This window comes from Plectrocnemia conspersa, unplaced genomic scaffold, assembly GCF_051122295.1.
Source record: "Plectrocnemia conspersa isolate PC_06_02 unplaced genomic scaffold, ASM5112229v1 ptg000006l, whole genome shotgun sequence".
NCBI lineage: Eukaryota > Metazoa > Arthropoda > Insecta > Trichoptera > Polycentropodidae > Plectrocnemia > Plectrocnemia conspersa.
Genome location: NW_028277170.1, coordinates 1,592,677 through 1,609,859, shown reverse-complemented (window position 1 = coordinate 1,609,859; position 17,183 = coordinate 1,592,677). Strand labels below are relative to the sequence as shown.

At 32.4% G+C, this 17,183-nt stretch overlaps 1 protein-coding gene across 4 annotated transcripts in view; it reads left to right on the top strand.

Moving 5' to 3' along the window:
* Positions 1–17,183, top strand: part of trol (terribly reduced optic lobes) — a 239,422-nt gene that overhangs the window by 203,383 nt on the left and 18,856 nt on the right. For 2 of the 4 annotated variants that reach the window (XM_088188446.1, XM_088188445.1), the window contains 26 exons: positions 248–365; positions 5,837–5,971; positions 6,045–6,107; positions 6,801–6,931; positions 7,036–7,129; positions 7,200–7,337; positions 7,407–7,658; positions 8,024–8,217; positions 8,288–8,415; positions 9,235–9,445; positions 9,517–9,693; positions 9,764–9,912; positions 9,986–10,154; positions 10,501–10,715; positions 10,815–11,033; positions 11,101–11,361; positions 11,666–11,780; positions 12,232–12,329; positions 12,400–12,636; positions 14,489–14,579; positions 14,649–14,767; positions 15,137–15,320; positions 15,387–15,597; positions 15,764–15,927; positions 16,001–16,225; positions 16,315–16,504. In XM_088188446.1, coding sequence (XP_088044572.1) covers positions 248–365; positions 5,837–5,971; positions 6,045–6,107; positions 6,801–6,931; positions 7,036–7,129; positions 7,200–7,337; positions 7,407–7,658; positions 8,024–8,217; positions 8,288–8,415; positions 9,235–9,445; positions 9,517–9,693; positions 9,764–9,912; positions 9,986–10,154; positions 10,501–10,715; positions 10,815–11,033; positions 11,101–11,361; positions 11,666–11,780; positions 12,232–12,329; positions 12,400–12,636; positions 14,489–14,579; positions 14,649–14,767; positions 15,137–15,320; positions 15,387–15,597; positions 15,764–15,927; positions 16,001–16,225; positions 16,315–16,504 — 4,288 coding nt within the window. Of the gene's footprint in view, positions 1–247; positions 366–5,836; positions 5,972–6,044; positions 6,108–6,669; positions 6,685–6,800; positions 6,932–7,035; positions 7,338–7,406; positions 7,659–8,023; positions 8,218–8,287; positions 8,416–9,234; positions 9,446–9,516; positions 9,694–9,763; positions 9,913–9,985; positions 10,155–10,500; positions 10,716–10,814; positions 11,034–11,100; positions 11,362–11,665; positions 11,781–12,231; positions 12,330–12,399; positions 12,637–14,488; positions 14,580–14,648; positions 14,768–15,136; positions 15,321–15,386; positions 15,598–15,763; positions 15,928–16,000; positions 16,226–16,314; positions 16,505–17,183 lie in introns of all 4 variants that reach the window. The other 2 variants (XM_088188444.1, XM_088188447.1) reach the window with 2 other exon arrangements.

The following is a 17,183-nucleotide window of genomic DNA, read 5'->3' as shown; positions in this document are numbered from 1 at the left end:
TCCTCATATATTTGGAAGAACAATGTGTATGCAACATCGGGAGCCAGTCGATTTTTGTAAAGATGGACTAAGATTGTTACGACGAAAAGAAGAAACATTCCATTCGATTCAGCAGCTGAAGATGATCGCAATATTGTGATTGAAAGCGTTCATGCAAAAAATGAATAGCAGCAGGGAAATCGAATTGAATTATATTAACTAAGATCTATAAGTCAAATTTTATTTTTTTTATTTTTCATTATTGCAGTCCTGCGATGAGGGCCAACTGATGTGCTCTACTCACAGAACTTGCTACCCAGCTAGCAAATTCTGTGACGGAGTTGATGACTGTGAAGATGGAAGTGACGAATTGAGCTGCACCGGATGTAAGTAACACATGTCATTATTGTAATTTGTGTTATATACGTCACTTAAATTTTTACATAAATTCTAAATTCAATATGTTTCATTGTTCCTTCGAGTATTAGTATTAGTAATGGATTTGTCAAAAAAGATGAAAAACTTATCAGGTGTTCAATTAAAAAAATCTAAATCAAACGTAATTTAGAAGCGATGGCTGATGTGTTTTCTATATATGTTGCCGTAAAAATAAGATAAATCGATTTATACGTTATTTTTTTATATAAATTATGGTCGATTTTATAGTTTTTTTAAAAATACTGAAAATCATGTAATTGATTTTAGTTAATAAAATAAGGTGCATTTCATATCCTAAACTCATTTAATGTTGCGATTTACCCTCATTATTTGGCAACGAGATCAAAGAAACATGCTCAAGTGTACTAGGTCCTCAAGCTCCTCAATGGATCGATGATACACATGTCTTACCATATTTACAACGCTTAAATTGTAAATTACGATACACTAAAATAATTTACTATACTAGCTGTCGGTACCTCACTATCGTGAGGTACCGAAGCTAGCGAGTGTGCGAATACCGGACCCTCAACTTTTTGGGTTTTAAATATAATTTTTGCTTCGTTCTGATTTTTTTAAATATTTTTTAAAAGTTAATGGTTCAAATTGGACATTACTATTTAGGAATTTAAATGATAGACAAAATGGTTCATCTATAAAAAACTACTTAACGTTTTCAATTCATTTTAAAATAGGTTTACAACTTGACTAAATATTTCCAGAAGAAAACATTTTATAATATTTATTAGATTTGAAACGTTAGATTTTATCGTTATATTGAAACTTAGATATTTAATGATAAATCTAAATATTGTATATCATTTATGAATAGGATTAAAACTTAGCTAGATTATAATTAATTAAATCTTGATAATCGCATTCGTTCAGATTCTTTCTATCAAATCTATGTTTCGCTGTACACATCGAATTGACAAAGCTCTAAAAAGTTGGCGTGATCCTCTTTTATTAACTGTTTTCTTTATTAAGTGATGCTCAGTATGTCAATATCATTCTACAATACGTCACTTATTCAAACTCTTGCTTTTTATTATTAGTATACAGCAGCAACTTGGCAATATCTGTAAGGCCAGTGGCTCCTAAATGTACACCATATTTTCATTTTCAATTCAATATAGTACAAACCAGTAAATAAGTGTTTGCATAAGCCTTTAAAATAGTTACTTACCATTATCATTTTTACCTAATTATTTTATGTATTTGGCATTACGTGCTTTTGGTAAAATCTGGATTTATCAAGGATGTTGAGAGTGAAAAAGTTTTAAATTAATTTATGTAGCTATTAAATTGGCTATTGATGTTACTCTTTATTAATTCACCATTGGTAATTGACTTAATTTTATTAGTTAATAAATTAGCTACTCGTGAAACTATTTTAGCTTTAGTTTGTGGAAAATATACGTTGTGATAAAAATTCCGTGTTAAAACTTTTCAGCTTTCTGATCGTAGCTTCACTGCAAATTGTGAATATCGTGTCGAGTACTCATTCTGGTAATGACGACGTATATTGTATTATTTTAGTACAGACTATCTAATTCGATAACAACATAATTTACACTCTACTCTGCTTTAAAAGAATGACATTCAAAGTCCACTAGTCTCTTTTTTTCTTGCTTTGATAACGACAAGACGGGGAATAAAATGAGAATAAAAGACGTCACTAAAAACGATGTCGAATTATAACTGCGTAACGTCACAGTGGAATGCAAAGCAATATAAGCACCATTTACAATCATATCTCGCATATCTTAAACTTGACGGTGAGCTGTTATAGCACATACTTTGAAATTTTGAAAAGTGAAAAATTAACATCTATTCCTAGCTCGTGGTTTAAATTAAAACAGGCAGCTGTATGGATTTGGCCCGCGGGCCTTAGTTTACTGACCCCTGCTTCTTGATTAAACGCATTCTTAAAGTCAATGAAACACAAGCGAATAACGTTGTCTATATCGCAATAACATTGTGTTAAAATATGTATATTTAAAAGACCTTTACTTCTCAAGCATTCGCAGAAACCAAAAACTGTCTACAACACCTTTACCATAAATTGCATTGAACAACTTAAGTAGCACATTAGGGTTTATCTTCTTTTTTGGCAACAAAAAAATATATTGCAATGAAACATTGAATTAAGAATGTGTGTAAAAAATGTTTATTCAAATATAAGATATTTTAATTAAGTGAAAATTCAAAAAGGGCATCTTAAAAAGTAGGTACGAGTCATTAAAATTAAGAAATCTGAACATTTTGTTGTGCCAGTTTAATAACATGAACTTGTCGACTTCGGTATTCACGCATAAGATTGTATAAACGCACGGTGCCCTCGAGCTGGTATGATGTGATGTTAAGGCGTACGACTAAAAAAATACCCTGATTCCCAAATCCCGTCGTGCGATCAAGTCACACTTCGTCGGCCATAATCCAGGTGAGGCTTTCGCCATGTTATCTGTCGCTAGGGTCGCCAGTCCAGCCCTTGAACCGGTGCCGGGATTCGGAATTCGGCTGCGACAACGGCGACTGTGTGCCGCACGTCAGGCGTTGCGACAATGTATACGATTGCCGCGACTTTTCAGACGAACAAAATTGTTTTAACTCTGGTACCGGAACAAATGCATGCTAACATAGACCCTGACCCCCACCCCCATACAAATGAAACCGAGTTGGCGATGAAACGCGATTGCAGTAAAACTTTTTTGCACGGATCTTATTCATATTGCCACTTTCAAAAGATGACTGTTTGAATTTTAAAAATAGAAACAAAAACGAGTGCCACTTTTGCTTTGCATCGACAGGAAGTACAGTAGCAAACAAAAACTGAAAAGTATAACAGTGATATTCCACTTAACACATTGGTTATTATTAATATAATTTTAATATTGAATTTAAATTTAAACAAAACAATTTAATATTTGAAATTGTAGCGACCATCATAAGTCAACAGATGAAAAATATTCTAGCATGTGCTTTTGATTAATGGAGGATTTTGTATGAAAAAATGCACTTAAGCCATCCGACACCCGATTAAATTTATAACCAATATCTTATCCCAAATCGTTACTTATTTATGCAAAAAAACTTTGCCAGGCAATCAGCCTTTCCTCTTTAAATATCAGATTTTTGGTCCAGTCTAGCTGTTACCTTCGAACCACCGGGATATAAACTCGAGTCAACCTAGATACGAATCTATGACACATAACGATCCATCATTGTATATATATTATTGCACAAAATTTGTACATAATAATAATTTGCACTTTAATAAACGTGTATACTACACATTAGTATGATACTGAAGATGAATCATCACTATACGAATTAGAGATCATGTTATATTACTATAGAGATTTTAGATGAACGGATGGGAAAAACAATTTAAGAAACATACAACATAAATATATAAAAGTTATCCAACAAAAAATTCGCTGATTTTGAATTGGAAGAGAAGATGAAATTCAAAGGAAATATTAAAAAATAGTTTTAAGAGGACCTTGAAAAAATAATTATTTAAAGTTTCAAAAGAAACGTTACAGAATATTTGGAAAGAGCTTAAATAAGTAAAATTTATTTTCTCTAGAAAAGCATATTTGATCTTTTTAATACTAATAACCAATGTGAAAAGTAGCACATTATATTCTTTTCAGCGTACTACGTGAACTTATAATGCAAAATTAGCATGATATTTTTATTGTTACATATGCAAAAAAGTTTTACTATTTTTTTTATTATATCAGACTCGAGCATGTTTATTAAGTAATTTGGATTTAACGCAGGGTTTTTTTTTATTTTTTATTATTTTGAACAGACATTGGACATCGGAAAACAAGTTATAATAAGTAATGATAAAATATTTCGATGTATATCAACAATTACACGCTTAATTCGCTGCATGATTAAGACGTAAAAAATTACTTGTTCTTAGATATTGTTGATTAGATGTTTTATTGAAACTTTTAATTAAAAATGAGAACATATAGAAAAAAAATTATGACAGATTTCAAAACAGCGTGTAATTTTACATATACATATAATACTTACATTTTTTCATAACGTCTCTATATGACTTAACAATAACTCATTACAAATACATATAATATGTCTTTCATAAATATGTTAAATCGCATGATGCCACTTTGTAATTACAACTGGTTTACCTCTACGATGTCTAATCGTCGCAAATGTCATCATAAAAAATGCATCGTGGACAATAACCCTAGCAAAAAATTTACAAATAGTTATAAAGGATGAATTCGCTTTCATAGTATGAAAAATCTTTAATGGATATCTTCACTGTGTAATAATCAAAATCCTATTTCTTTGTGATTCTGAAATGTTATCAAGATCTACAACACTAATAGTAACTTTTTAATGTATTTCTTTACCATACAGTTTAAACATTATTAATTACTAGTTTGCGAAAACATCATATATACACATCACAATGCATTTTTATGACATCTATGATTGTTTCTGAATTAAGACCCCTGCGTGAGTATCGGTAAAAAAATATTTAGGAGTAAAGTACAATGTGATTACAATTTTATTTATCCTATATATTAAAATGTCTAGCGTTCTTAGCATCGTTTGACTTGCTACCTAACGTTTTTGATTCGTCTTTTTAATATTAATTAAAAATACTGTAATATATATTTATAAACATTTTATTATTATATGCATTTTGTTAAAACCTCATAGATTTTATAACCCAATCCCAACGAGCGAAGAAGAAATAGTTTTGAATGAATCGTTTAGTAGTTATGTTGCTGGTGTTGTTTAGGTACATTTGTTACAATTTACAGGATTCAATCAACGATTACAGTAATACACAAAACAACGTTTTTCAAAACACACATATACATAAAAATGTAGTTATAATCCATAATTATAAACAGTTAAGACAGTAGATCATTGTTTTCATTTTTAATAGCATAGTATGTATATTTAGTATACCATTTTTTCAGAAGTATGTAATTGTGTAAAATGCTATACTAATTGGTGTGATTTTATTATATTTTATTATTATTATTATAAATTTTTACTTAATCGTTACTTTATTCGAACACTTTAAACTAAAATTAAACTTTCATTTCAGTTGACGACTGTACTAACAGACCGTTTGACCCTAAATGTTTCTTAACCCCCACTTCTAGACCATGTAGGTCTACAAAAACATAATATATTAATGTTTATATTAGGTTGCTGCAAAAGTTACGTCACTTTAATATTAGATCTCTTAACATCCTAAAATATGGTAAAATGACGATATCATTTCCAATACAAATTTTGGTCTTGAGTACAACTATTTAAATGTGACTTATTCAGGAACTTAATAAATATATCAAGATGATATCTGGATCTTATAACTTGCAATTTGTAATATAATTTTCTGAACAATATCTTTCAGTCTGTCGGCCTAATGAATGGAGTTGCGTGGATTCTGGAGAATGCATTCCTAATTCACTCATCTGTAATAACATCAGAGATTGCAGGGATGGTTCCGACGAACCGCCATCTTGCCAACCTCAAATTCCAGTAACACGTAAGTTATTTTAAAATGTGTACCGATTTCCATGACTTAAAAAACTTTATAAATCATATTCTATTTAACACAGAATCACCGGGACTGCCATCATTAAACCTGAAAACATATCCGAACCAACAAGTCATAAAAGAGAGTGAGTATTTTTATTTCGTCTGATAAATCATTGTGTTTTGTTAATAATACTGTAGTTAATAACAATTTTATTATATTATTTTTTATTATAATAACTAATTATATGTATATAATATTTTTTTATGTAAACATGTGTGAGTAAATCTAAAGCAAAGACAATTTGTGTATCAACTCAGTACTGCCTACTTATTTTACTCGTAGCTTTCACTAGCATATTTTGTATTAAAAAAAGATAAAAAAGTAAAATATACAAATTAACAGTCAATAAAGTTAACATATAAATTATTGTCCACGATATTCTATGATATTTTGCTTCTCTAAATATCAATAATGATAACAAAACCCAAAAGTAACAAATGTGTTACATTTTTCTTGCATAATAATACATAAATTGCTTACTTTATTGATTTACCCTAGCATTATATGTAAATATATACACATATAAAGTAAACCTATTAATAACAACCTTAGTTTTATGTGTTAACAGTAGTTATTGTATCTTTACTAATAATTAACGTTTCTTCTATATCAATTTCTATCTATCGATGACGTGGTGTAACCAGGTCCATTCTACAAAGGTAAGTCGTTTGTAAATAATTTTATAAAAAAAATGATAATTAACAATGTATTTTTATATGCATGTATTTATGAATCAAATACTTCAAAGATTTAATATTGAACTATGTAAATGTAGGTGGTGAAGTTGTATTCCAATGCAGAGATGAAAGCTATGTGAGATCTCCGGTAGAATGGTCTAGAGAAGGAGGAAGACTACCTGTAAATTCAACTGATGTTAGAGGCAGACTTGTAATGCCAAATGTACAAGTGAGTACAACATATTTTTTAAGTCATTTATATTTGAAAAGTATACTTAAATAAGTTTCTTTGAAACTCACATTTTTTTTACTAATCTTATCTAAATATTTCAGGTGTCTGACTCGGGATCTTATATATGCCGTGCAGTAGGAATTGGTGCTAATTATCCAGGAAATCAATTGAAAGTATATTTGACTGTTGAACCTTGTAAGTATTGTTTTTTTACATAATAAATTAGAAGTCTCAGTAATAATTAGGTTTATAATTTTTATCTCAGACAAACATGAAGAATACAGACCTGTTAATGTGTGCAAGTATAATGAAGCTACATGCTCTAATGGTGACTGTATAGCAAAGGAAAAGGTTTGCGATGGAAATCTCGACTGCAGAGACCGCTCTGATGAATCTGGATGCAGTGAGTATTATTTTATTTTATTTATAACAACAAAAATTAATATTTATATTCAAACATTAATTTTTTTAGAAACACTCGCTAAATGCGAACCAAACGAATTTGAGTGCAGTAACAGACGCTGTATCCTAATGTCTTGGGTTTGTGACGGCGAAGATGACTGCAAGGATGGATCGGACGAAGAAAGTTGCTCCGACCCTGGATCCAACTCGCACTGTAAATCGTCCGAGCATCTATGTAACGATGGTATTCAGTGCATTCCGAAGGGCATGCATTGTGACTACCAAGCTGACTGCATCGACCGATCTGACGAATGGAATTGCAGTAATTATATATTTCTTAATCTTTTTGTTTTTTAAAAAAAATGATAAAAATTATATATTTAAAATCAAATAATTAATATTATATACAACATATTCGCCTATTTACAATATTATAAAAAAACAATGGAATTATATGCACATTAAATTAGTAGGCTGACTTGTACGTATATTTATATATAAAGAGACAAAATATATAAACCATTACATTATAGTAACCGTGGGCCATTTCCCGACCCAATTACCTCCACGTTATTGCTTTTACTTTCAGTTCAAACCAACAAATTTAGCATTACTCTAGCTTTTATTTTATTTGGAAATGATTGATTAATGCTAATTAATGAATTGCTTATTTATTTGCATTGTTAGCTGATATTTACATATCGAAACCACCACCTCCAATGGTCAAACTGCCGCAAGGAGAAATAATGATCATCAGATGTGTAGCTATCGGAGTCCCCATACCTTTCGTCATTTGGAGACTTAACTGGAGACACATACCAGAAAAATGCACTTCAACCAGCATAAATGGAGTTGGAACTCTAACTTGTCCCGACATTCAGGTAAGTGCTTATGCACAAATATTTTCAATTTTATTATTCATGTTAATGTATAAATCATGTCTAATTACAGAAAGAAGATGAAGGCGCTTATTCCTGCGAGGCGCTGAACTCTCGTGGTTCTTCGTTTGCTACACCTGATACAATCTTGTTAGTCAACACGACAATGGCAAACGTATGCCCCTCTGGATTCTTCAATGTGTACGTATTAGAAATTCTGTACTAGAAGGTTTCAGGAAGACCGGAAAATGTTTAAAATAGCAAATTTTAATTTATTTATTGGAAGTATTATTTTATGATATTATGATAAAGTGAAACGCTAATTATGACATCATTTTCATTTTCGTGCTAAATAGTGGAAAAAAATAAAAGGCGAACTTCCTCGTCCGTAGGACCGTCCTCCTTTTGCCCTTCTTTGTCCTTGGACAAAAATTTCTGAAATGATTTTTTCGAGCGTCCATATCAAATTTTCCTCTTTTTTTCTTCTCAAATAAATTTCGGCGAAACCTTTAAACATAAATTTTAAATTTCTGAAATGACCTTTGTTTTTTAGCTCTCGCAGAAATCTATCCTTTATCCTCTTCGAATAAAAATTATTTTTTTAGCTTCTGTAGCAATTTATCCTTGAACAAAAATTTCCAATATTTTTTTTTATTTTTAGTGCTCTTTGTTATGTTTAAAATCTGGTCGCCTTACTTAGTATTGCGTGTTCCTATGTGCATCACGGTGGACCGCCATGACCGTAATAATACTTATGTTATCCCAATCGTTACCATTTAACGTTCATGTGGCTAGTTAGCCCGAATAAATAAAAAAAATATGTTAAATCGCCCCCCCTCCCCCACACATATTCGTATTCCAATTAGTATTTAATTAGAAAAAATAGTTGATAGGCATAATAAAATATCAGCAAAAATAAAAATTTAGCAATCATGCTGAAAGACCTAAATTATAATGTTATACTGGTTTTTTTATTAAATTTTCTATGTAAGTAAAATTTTTTTTATTATTATTTTATAGTGAAGCTCGTCGACCTCAAGAATGCATCGCTTGCTTCTGTTTCGGTGCGACAACTAAATGCAGAAGTGCTGATCTATTCACGTACCAGCTGCCGTTATCCTTCCATCCCACACAACTCACCGGCGTCATGCAAAGAGACAATTCAATAATTATCACCGATGAGCCTGTCACCGACATGTTTGATTTGAGAGAGCAAAACAACGGAGCTATAGTAAGCTTCTATTCATAAACTACAAATTTAAAAAGTATGCGTAATAATTAATTAAAATGTTTTACTTTTAGATATCTAGAATCGGCTCGTGGTCTCCTCGTAATATTTCACCATATCTAGTACTGCCAGAACAGTTCTTGGGCAATCAACTAACCTCATACGGTGGACACATCAAATATATTCTGAAGCCTTTTAATGTCCATACAGTTCCATATAATTATGCTCCTCTTCCGGATATAATATTGAAGGTATACTATTGAAGATATTAAAAATATTGTGTTGAATGTTATATTTTATGACGAGTATGTATTATTTTAGGGAACCGACATCGTTTTGGTGCACAGATTGCCTCAGCGTATAGTTCACGGACAAAATAATGAAATATCCGTCAGGATTTTTGAAGGAAAATGGCAAAAGGTGACACCTTCTGGCATGTCAACGGCGACTAGAGGAGAAATAATGATGGTGTAAGTGGAAATATGTAAAACTGTTATGTAAATTATTGTATGAATTAAAAACAAAATTTTAAAATATTTTCAGGCTTGCAAACGTTGAAAGCTTATTACTGAGGGCTGAAAGTGGCGGCAATGGAGTAATAATCATTGACTTCAAAATGGATTCAGCTAAAGCCGATAACACTGGTCAAGGATTGGCTGCGTTTGTCGAAGAGTGTTCGTGTCCAAGAGGATATTCGGGATTATCTTGTCAAGTAAGATAGCATTTAATTTAAAGGATAAAAATATATTAACAGACTCCCTTACGATACTAGAATTTCAAGAGATTTTGCTATTATTGCGATATTCTTATAATTTTTACCATATTCTGGGATTTGACAAATCTCTAGAATTGCGTCGACGTGTATACCTAGAACATGTATTGCTCAAAGTAAATTTTGTAAATATAATACAATAGATATTTACAAAAACTCTTCGATAGGCAAAATTATCTGATCTTTTAACTATCGTATAGTGTTTTATATTCTCATCCGAGTATTCACAGCTAGTAGACGCAATGTGATTTAGCCATTAATAAACATAATAAAATATTCATTATAGAAATGTAGTCCTGGATTCATTCGCATTTCATCTGGAAGATGGCTCGGTCAGTGTAAGCAAGCGGAACCACCATGTGAATCAGGTTTTTATGGAAATCCGAACGCTGGAATACCATGCAAACAATGTCCATGCCCACACACCAATCCAGACAACCAATTCTCAAGCACATGCCATCTAGCTTCCGACGGACAGATCACATGCAACTGTCCTCCAGGGTATGTACCAATAACATTATTTATTTTTTAATAAAACGAAAAAATCAGATCTCAGTTATTTTGAATTGTAAAAATCTTATAATTTATTTTTAATTTTAGATATACAGGTAGACGCTGCCAAGAGTGCGACGTAGACTATATCGGAAATCCGATGGTGATCGGAGGCAGTTGCCGTTACAGTCCACCACCAGTTTCTGAATGTGATCCAAGAGGAACACAATCAGAAAGAAATGGTTTTTGCAAATGTAAAAATCATGCAGTCGGCCCAAAATGCTCAGAATGCGCACCAAAATCATTCCATCTTTCAAGTGACAACATGTGAGTTGAAATTTTTATGATTGTTTCTGGCTTTGAATTGTTTTTAAACTGAGATTTATATAAATAGTTTCGGCTGCTCGAGATGCTTCTGCTCCGGAGTGTCTGAAACCTGCACCAGCTCAACGTGGAGAAAGAATCTAGTCGAAGGCAAATTCGCATCTAGATCCAGCGCCGAAAATTACCGCTTAACGTCGTGGGCCGATTCCAGTGATGATAGCAATGCACAGTTATTTGAAGATTTATTAGTCGACACTAAGCGACGAGAATTGACCTACACAGGTTTCGACAGAACCAAACCAAACGTTTACTATTGGTCTTTGCCTGACAGGTAAATAAACTATTAGTCTTTTAACAAAATGTAGGAGACATATACAAGGAATATTTACAATTACCCATTTTTATTCAAAATTAAAAATATATTTTTCAATGCTTTTTAGACCTTCTTCAAAGAACTTTTTTGTTGTATTGTTTATCAACATATTTATCACTCTATATTTGCTATAAACACTCATTAATCAAGTAAATTTCAATATATGTATAAATATATAACATAGCTCATATCTAATATCTAAATATTTTTTCTGAAGTGCAAATAATAAGCATCCAAAAACTAACTGTTGTAATGTGTTTAGATTCAATGGCGACAAGGTGACTGCTTATGGAGGTTTCCTCAAATATACCATTCGTCATCAGACGTATCCAGATGGACAAACTAGAAATTCAGCACCTGATCTACAAATTGTCAGCGTGAGTATATTTATTTATTATACATTGTAAATCTACAATACCTAAACTCAATCAGTCCAAGAATCATATATACACAAAAAATAAACATTAAAAAAAATGATTTTTGCCAATACAAACATATACTAAAAATTGATAAACTGGTACTACACTACGGTCTAGGAACTTCAAAACACATTAGATACTGTATAAATAATTAAAAAAACTAAATTTCACTATGCAGTTTTGGCCGATCTTTATTAATAGCAAAATGGTTATTAGACTGAACCTTAATTACGCTATTATCTAAGTACAAAACGAAAACATCAACGATACTGCGTACATTTGTGTTACTCTTCAGAAATTACAATGTTAGTTACTTGTAATTCTGATATCAAGATTGGTCAAACACTATTAGTTAATTGTACTGTATTTATTTATTAATTTAATGCTAATAATTTCTATAACTTTTCAGAGGAAAGATATTACTCTTGTGTACTATAGCGACGCTACGCCAGATGCAAATGGATATTTAACTAACTCCGTCCAAATTTTGGAACAGAACTGGGAAAAGTTAGTTTATATTTAATTATTCTGAATACTTAAAACATTAATCTAACTGTGTCTATATTTCGTGTACCAGAACTGACCGCCAACAAGTGAGCCGAGAGTCCTTGCTGATGGCTCTTGCCGACGTCAAGGATATTCTCATAAAGGCCACATACACGGATGGCACTCATCAAGTGTCTTTGGCTAACGTCACTTTGGAAGTCGCTGAGAAGAATGGAGTTGGAGAGCGAGGTTACCATGTCGAAAACTGTCAATGCCCACTAGGATACTTGGGTACATCGTGCGAGTATTGCGCCCCGGGATATACCAGGTTAGTACTATTTTGATCTCTCTTTAGCATTGTATTAAAAGAATCACAGCATCATCTTTAGATTTTCAATCTTCAAAGTAACAGCGTGTAGTGATGATACTCCAATCGTATCTTCGATGGTTTCGCCATCACTCTTACAGCCATTCCAATTTAATTTAATATTTGCGACCAATTATGTCAAATGTATTCGAAAAACTACTAAAACGTTTGATATCCATTATTGAACAAAAGAAGCTAATTCCAGTTTCTCTATTTTCAATCAAAATTATACACAAATTCTATCCTGAGACATTGGAAATCTTAAATAGTGTTTGACTAGTTTGAGCTTACTGAAGGATCCATCCACTGAAGTAGCGTTTTCGGGGGACGAGGCCGATCATACATATCACATTGTGGTTGAATGTTGCCCTCGCCGCAGTCAAGTCAGTGTTACCAGAGTGACGCCTTCATTTTCACCATTGTCATTAAACTGAGCTCTGAAATATTGAATATCAAATCCAAAATTTCTTATGCTGGTCCCTGTCCAGTGTGCTGTTTTGATCCGATAAAATCAATGAGCCGTTCCTCGATTGAAGAATTGCCATTTTCTGTAAGGCAATAAATTAAACGGTCAGAATTTAAGCCAACTTTGTGTCAGAATAAAAATTAAATCTCGGCCAGAATTTTATTAACACCCTGATAATAATTATATTATATTAGGGGCAAAATAAATATTAAATGATTAAAATTAAAATAGCATACAGTCAGAATAAAAATATATGCCGATCAGAAATAAAATTACGAATGGTCATAATTATATTATTCAGGATCAGAATAAATATCAAATGGTTAGAATAAAAATATAGTATGCCAGAATTAAAATGTAGGACAATCATGTAAATTAAAATAACATTATAACATTTATAAAAATAAATGGACCATAAATTATTTATTTTAGAAATATCTTTAAAAATATCTCGTTCGCACCCAAACTATTGGTCAGATTAGGTGCGAGCAAACTTTGCTCAGAACATTGAACACCCCATTAAAAACTCAGCGAATCTATTTAATTATGTGTAGAACGCAAAGGTAACGCAATTCAGAGCGACGAACGAAGCAGGAATAACAACAGAGCGGCTGCGAAGAGCACACTTGGCTTGTTGTGTTAACATCTGACAATGTTGCGATTCCAACTAAACAAGTTGGCCCCAAAAACCTTGATAATGATAATGTACCAATTGTACCAATATTGAGTGTTACAGCAATAACAACACTATACGATAACACTATTACCAACTGAAAAAAAAATCCTGACCAGTCCAATTTAAATTCTAACCATTTAATAAAAATTCCGAGCAATTAATATAAATGTTGACAATCTAATATTTAAGCTAACCAATAATATTCTGACCCATGTAATATAAATTTTAAACATAACTCAATACTAACGTATCTTATGATTTAAGTAATGTAAAAGTACTTTGCCTTATGAATTTCATTTACTTGCAAGTAGAGTTATTACTTAATTTTTATGTTATTCGTAAAGTAAATTGTTTTATCTGTGTTTTACAGCAGTGACATGGTCGCGTATTTATCTATTTGGCAATTAAAAAAATAGTTTTAAGTAAAATGCCGCCATCTTTACTGTCAATATCATTTGAGGAGCCCTTATCATAAAATTATATTATGCCCTTAACATATAATTAATAATTATTGCCTTCAATGTATTTCTCCGTTTATATTTTCGAATTTGTAGCATTTGTTTAATTAATATTTAAAGTTAAAATTTGCAATCACGATTTTGGCGCCCGATATTGCCCCGCCCGTTCGCTCGACTGCCCAAATGTATTAAAATATTTTCTTTTAATTACAGAGGCCAAGGTGGGTTGTACTTAGGAGAATGCGTCGAATGCAGCTGTAATGGACATTCAAACGATTGTCATCCCGAAACCGGAGAATGTAGAGTTAGTATGGCTTATTATATCTTCTTATATTATAACATTGTTTATTTCTAACGCGTATTATTATTACAGAATTGTCAACACAATACTCAAGGAAGCTTCTGCGACCAGTGCAAAGATTCATATAAAGGTGACGCCGAGCTCATGACTCCTGACGCATGTCAGCCGAACTTCGGAGTTAACTCTTGCTAGTGTGTATATTTTTATTATATAAACTACCCCCCTCCCCCATTTTTTGCACACAAGTTTAAACGATATATAGTGCTAAAAAATATTACATATTTATGTCCTAAGCCCTTTGAGCGGTATCGCTATACATGTACTATATGTCAGTTTTGAGGTAGCCCAGATAGTTACATGGTTTTAGCCTAGATTGAATGACATAGAATGATATTTTGTAATACGAATACAAATTAAACTTAGTGTTATGTCGACTAGATCATCATAATATGAAAGTTGTGATTTTTAATAAAAAATATCTTTAGTTTTAGAGATACACAATATAGACACAGTTTATGGTATATACTATTTCTGAAATTAATATTTTGTTTCATTTTTAGTTGCAACCCAGATGGAACTTTAGAAGACAGATGCGGCGAGCGTGAACAATCCTGTATTTGCAAGTCAAACGTTTTCGGTAATGAGTGCAGCCACTGCCTGACTGGCACCTTCAAACTGTCAGCCAACAACCCTCAAGGTTGCATGTCTTGCTATTGCTCTGACGTCACTGATGTCTGCACAGAGGTTATACATCCTTCGATCAAATTGTTCAGCTTGAAAAACAGTTCTATAAGTCGTTTGTATGTTTAGGCCGGACATTACTGGGTTCATCAGATCCCAGTCGTGATCTTTGACGAATCGCATGGCTTTACGCTGGTCGACCTCGACAGGAGTAACAACGTCAGGGAGTTCGCCGATTCCAACTTCCGCCTAGAAGTGTATCGTAATCAGATCGGCTATCATTTCGGAAATAGTCCGCCAAGGGGAAGGATCTATTGGTCCTTGCCGAGAGCGTTAACCGGTAAATTAATTTGATAAATATAAATATCCAACATAATGATTATAATTTTATTTTATGACTTGTTTAAGTTTTTTAATTACCTTAATGGTTTATAGTGATTTATCATGTTATAATTGCAATATAAATATATGTATATAATGATAAATATATTATTATAATTTTACAGGAAACAGAATTACGTCCTACGGAGGAAACATCGAGATCACCCAAAAATACGAAAGCCTGGACGTTAATGACGAACCTTACGATGATGTTGACGTTATGCTCATCGGTCAAGATAAAATTCTAACTTGGGTAAACCCTGTGACGATTACAGCAGACAGACAAGTGGTAATTTATAACCTTTCACCCATACTTGTATCGTTAACCATTCAAACACAATATACGCTTACATTTATTTTAGAACTATACAGTGCCACTAGTGGAGACCGAATGGAATCTGTATGAAATTGACGACGCGCCCCGTCCTGTGTCTCGTCACGATATGCTCTCAGTGTTAGCTAATATTAAAGAAATTTTGATTAGAGCTACCCTGTCACGTACAGTCTCAATCACTTATTTAGCTGACATCACGATGGACTCGGCAATTCCGATCGAAGGAGGCTCACGACAAGCCGAAAACATTGAAGTGAGATTCTTATTTATTTAATTTATTTACAGTATGTGGCAACATAAAGCATCCAATTCAAAAAACTCACGTAAATGTTTTATTTACAGGAATGCAGATGTCCTGTTGGATATACCGGCACCAGTTGCGAGTCATGTTCGGCTGGATACTATCTTAACAAATACAACAAGTGCGTCAAATGCCCGTGCAACGGACGTGAAGAATCATGCCACTTGGGACATTATGATGAGGTTGTCTGCGTCTGCACACAGCAATATATCGGAACCAATTGTGGCTCAGGTATTTAAAAATATTTTATTATAATATTGAAGGTATAACTCGCTAGATTTGTTAAAATCCGTAATACAGATACTCCTCACTTAACAACCTATCTGTTTAATGACCAGCTCTTCAGCGCGGATATGCACTGAACTGGTCAAATTTTCTGTAGCTATCTCTTTAAGAATAAAACAAAGCGTAAACATCAAATTCATCTAATAATTTCGGTTGATTCGGTAATCAGCTGATCTGAATGGAAGAAGTACAACATAAGTTCAGGGGTTATTAAAGGGTTATTCATCCCTATTCATATTAAATAAAAAACGAGCTTTTCGCTTATCCAATTCTCTTAACGACCTAGTTGTAGGAACATAACTCGGGCGTTAAATGAGGAATACCTGTACAGTAAAATATGTTAGATTCTGCACCTTTTCATTAAAATTCAATACAAATGCTATATTTTCTACAATTCTATATTCATAATTCAAAATATAATTTTGTAAAAAAAACATAAAACAAAAATAGTGTTTTCATCTGACTTTTTTTATATATATGTTACGCCGAATTTGTGACTATTACACGAAATCGGCAAAAAATTGCCCAATTCATGAAAAATGCAACGCCATTGCCTAGTATGCGAATTAGGCAGAAGTCTGCCGAATACGTGTATTAGACATACTTATTATGTAGCGCTTCGGTG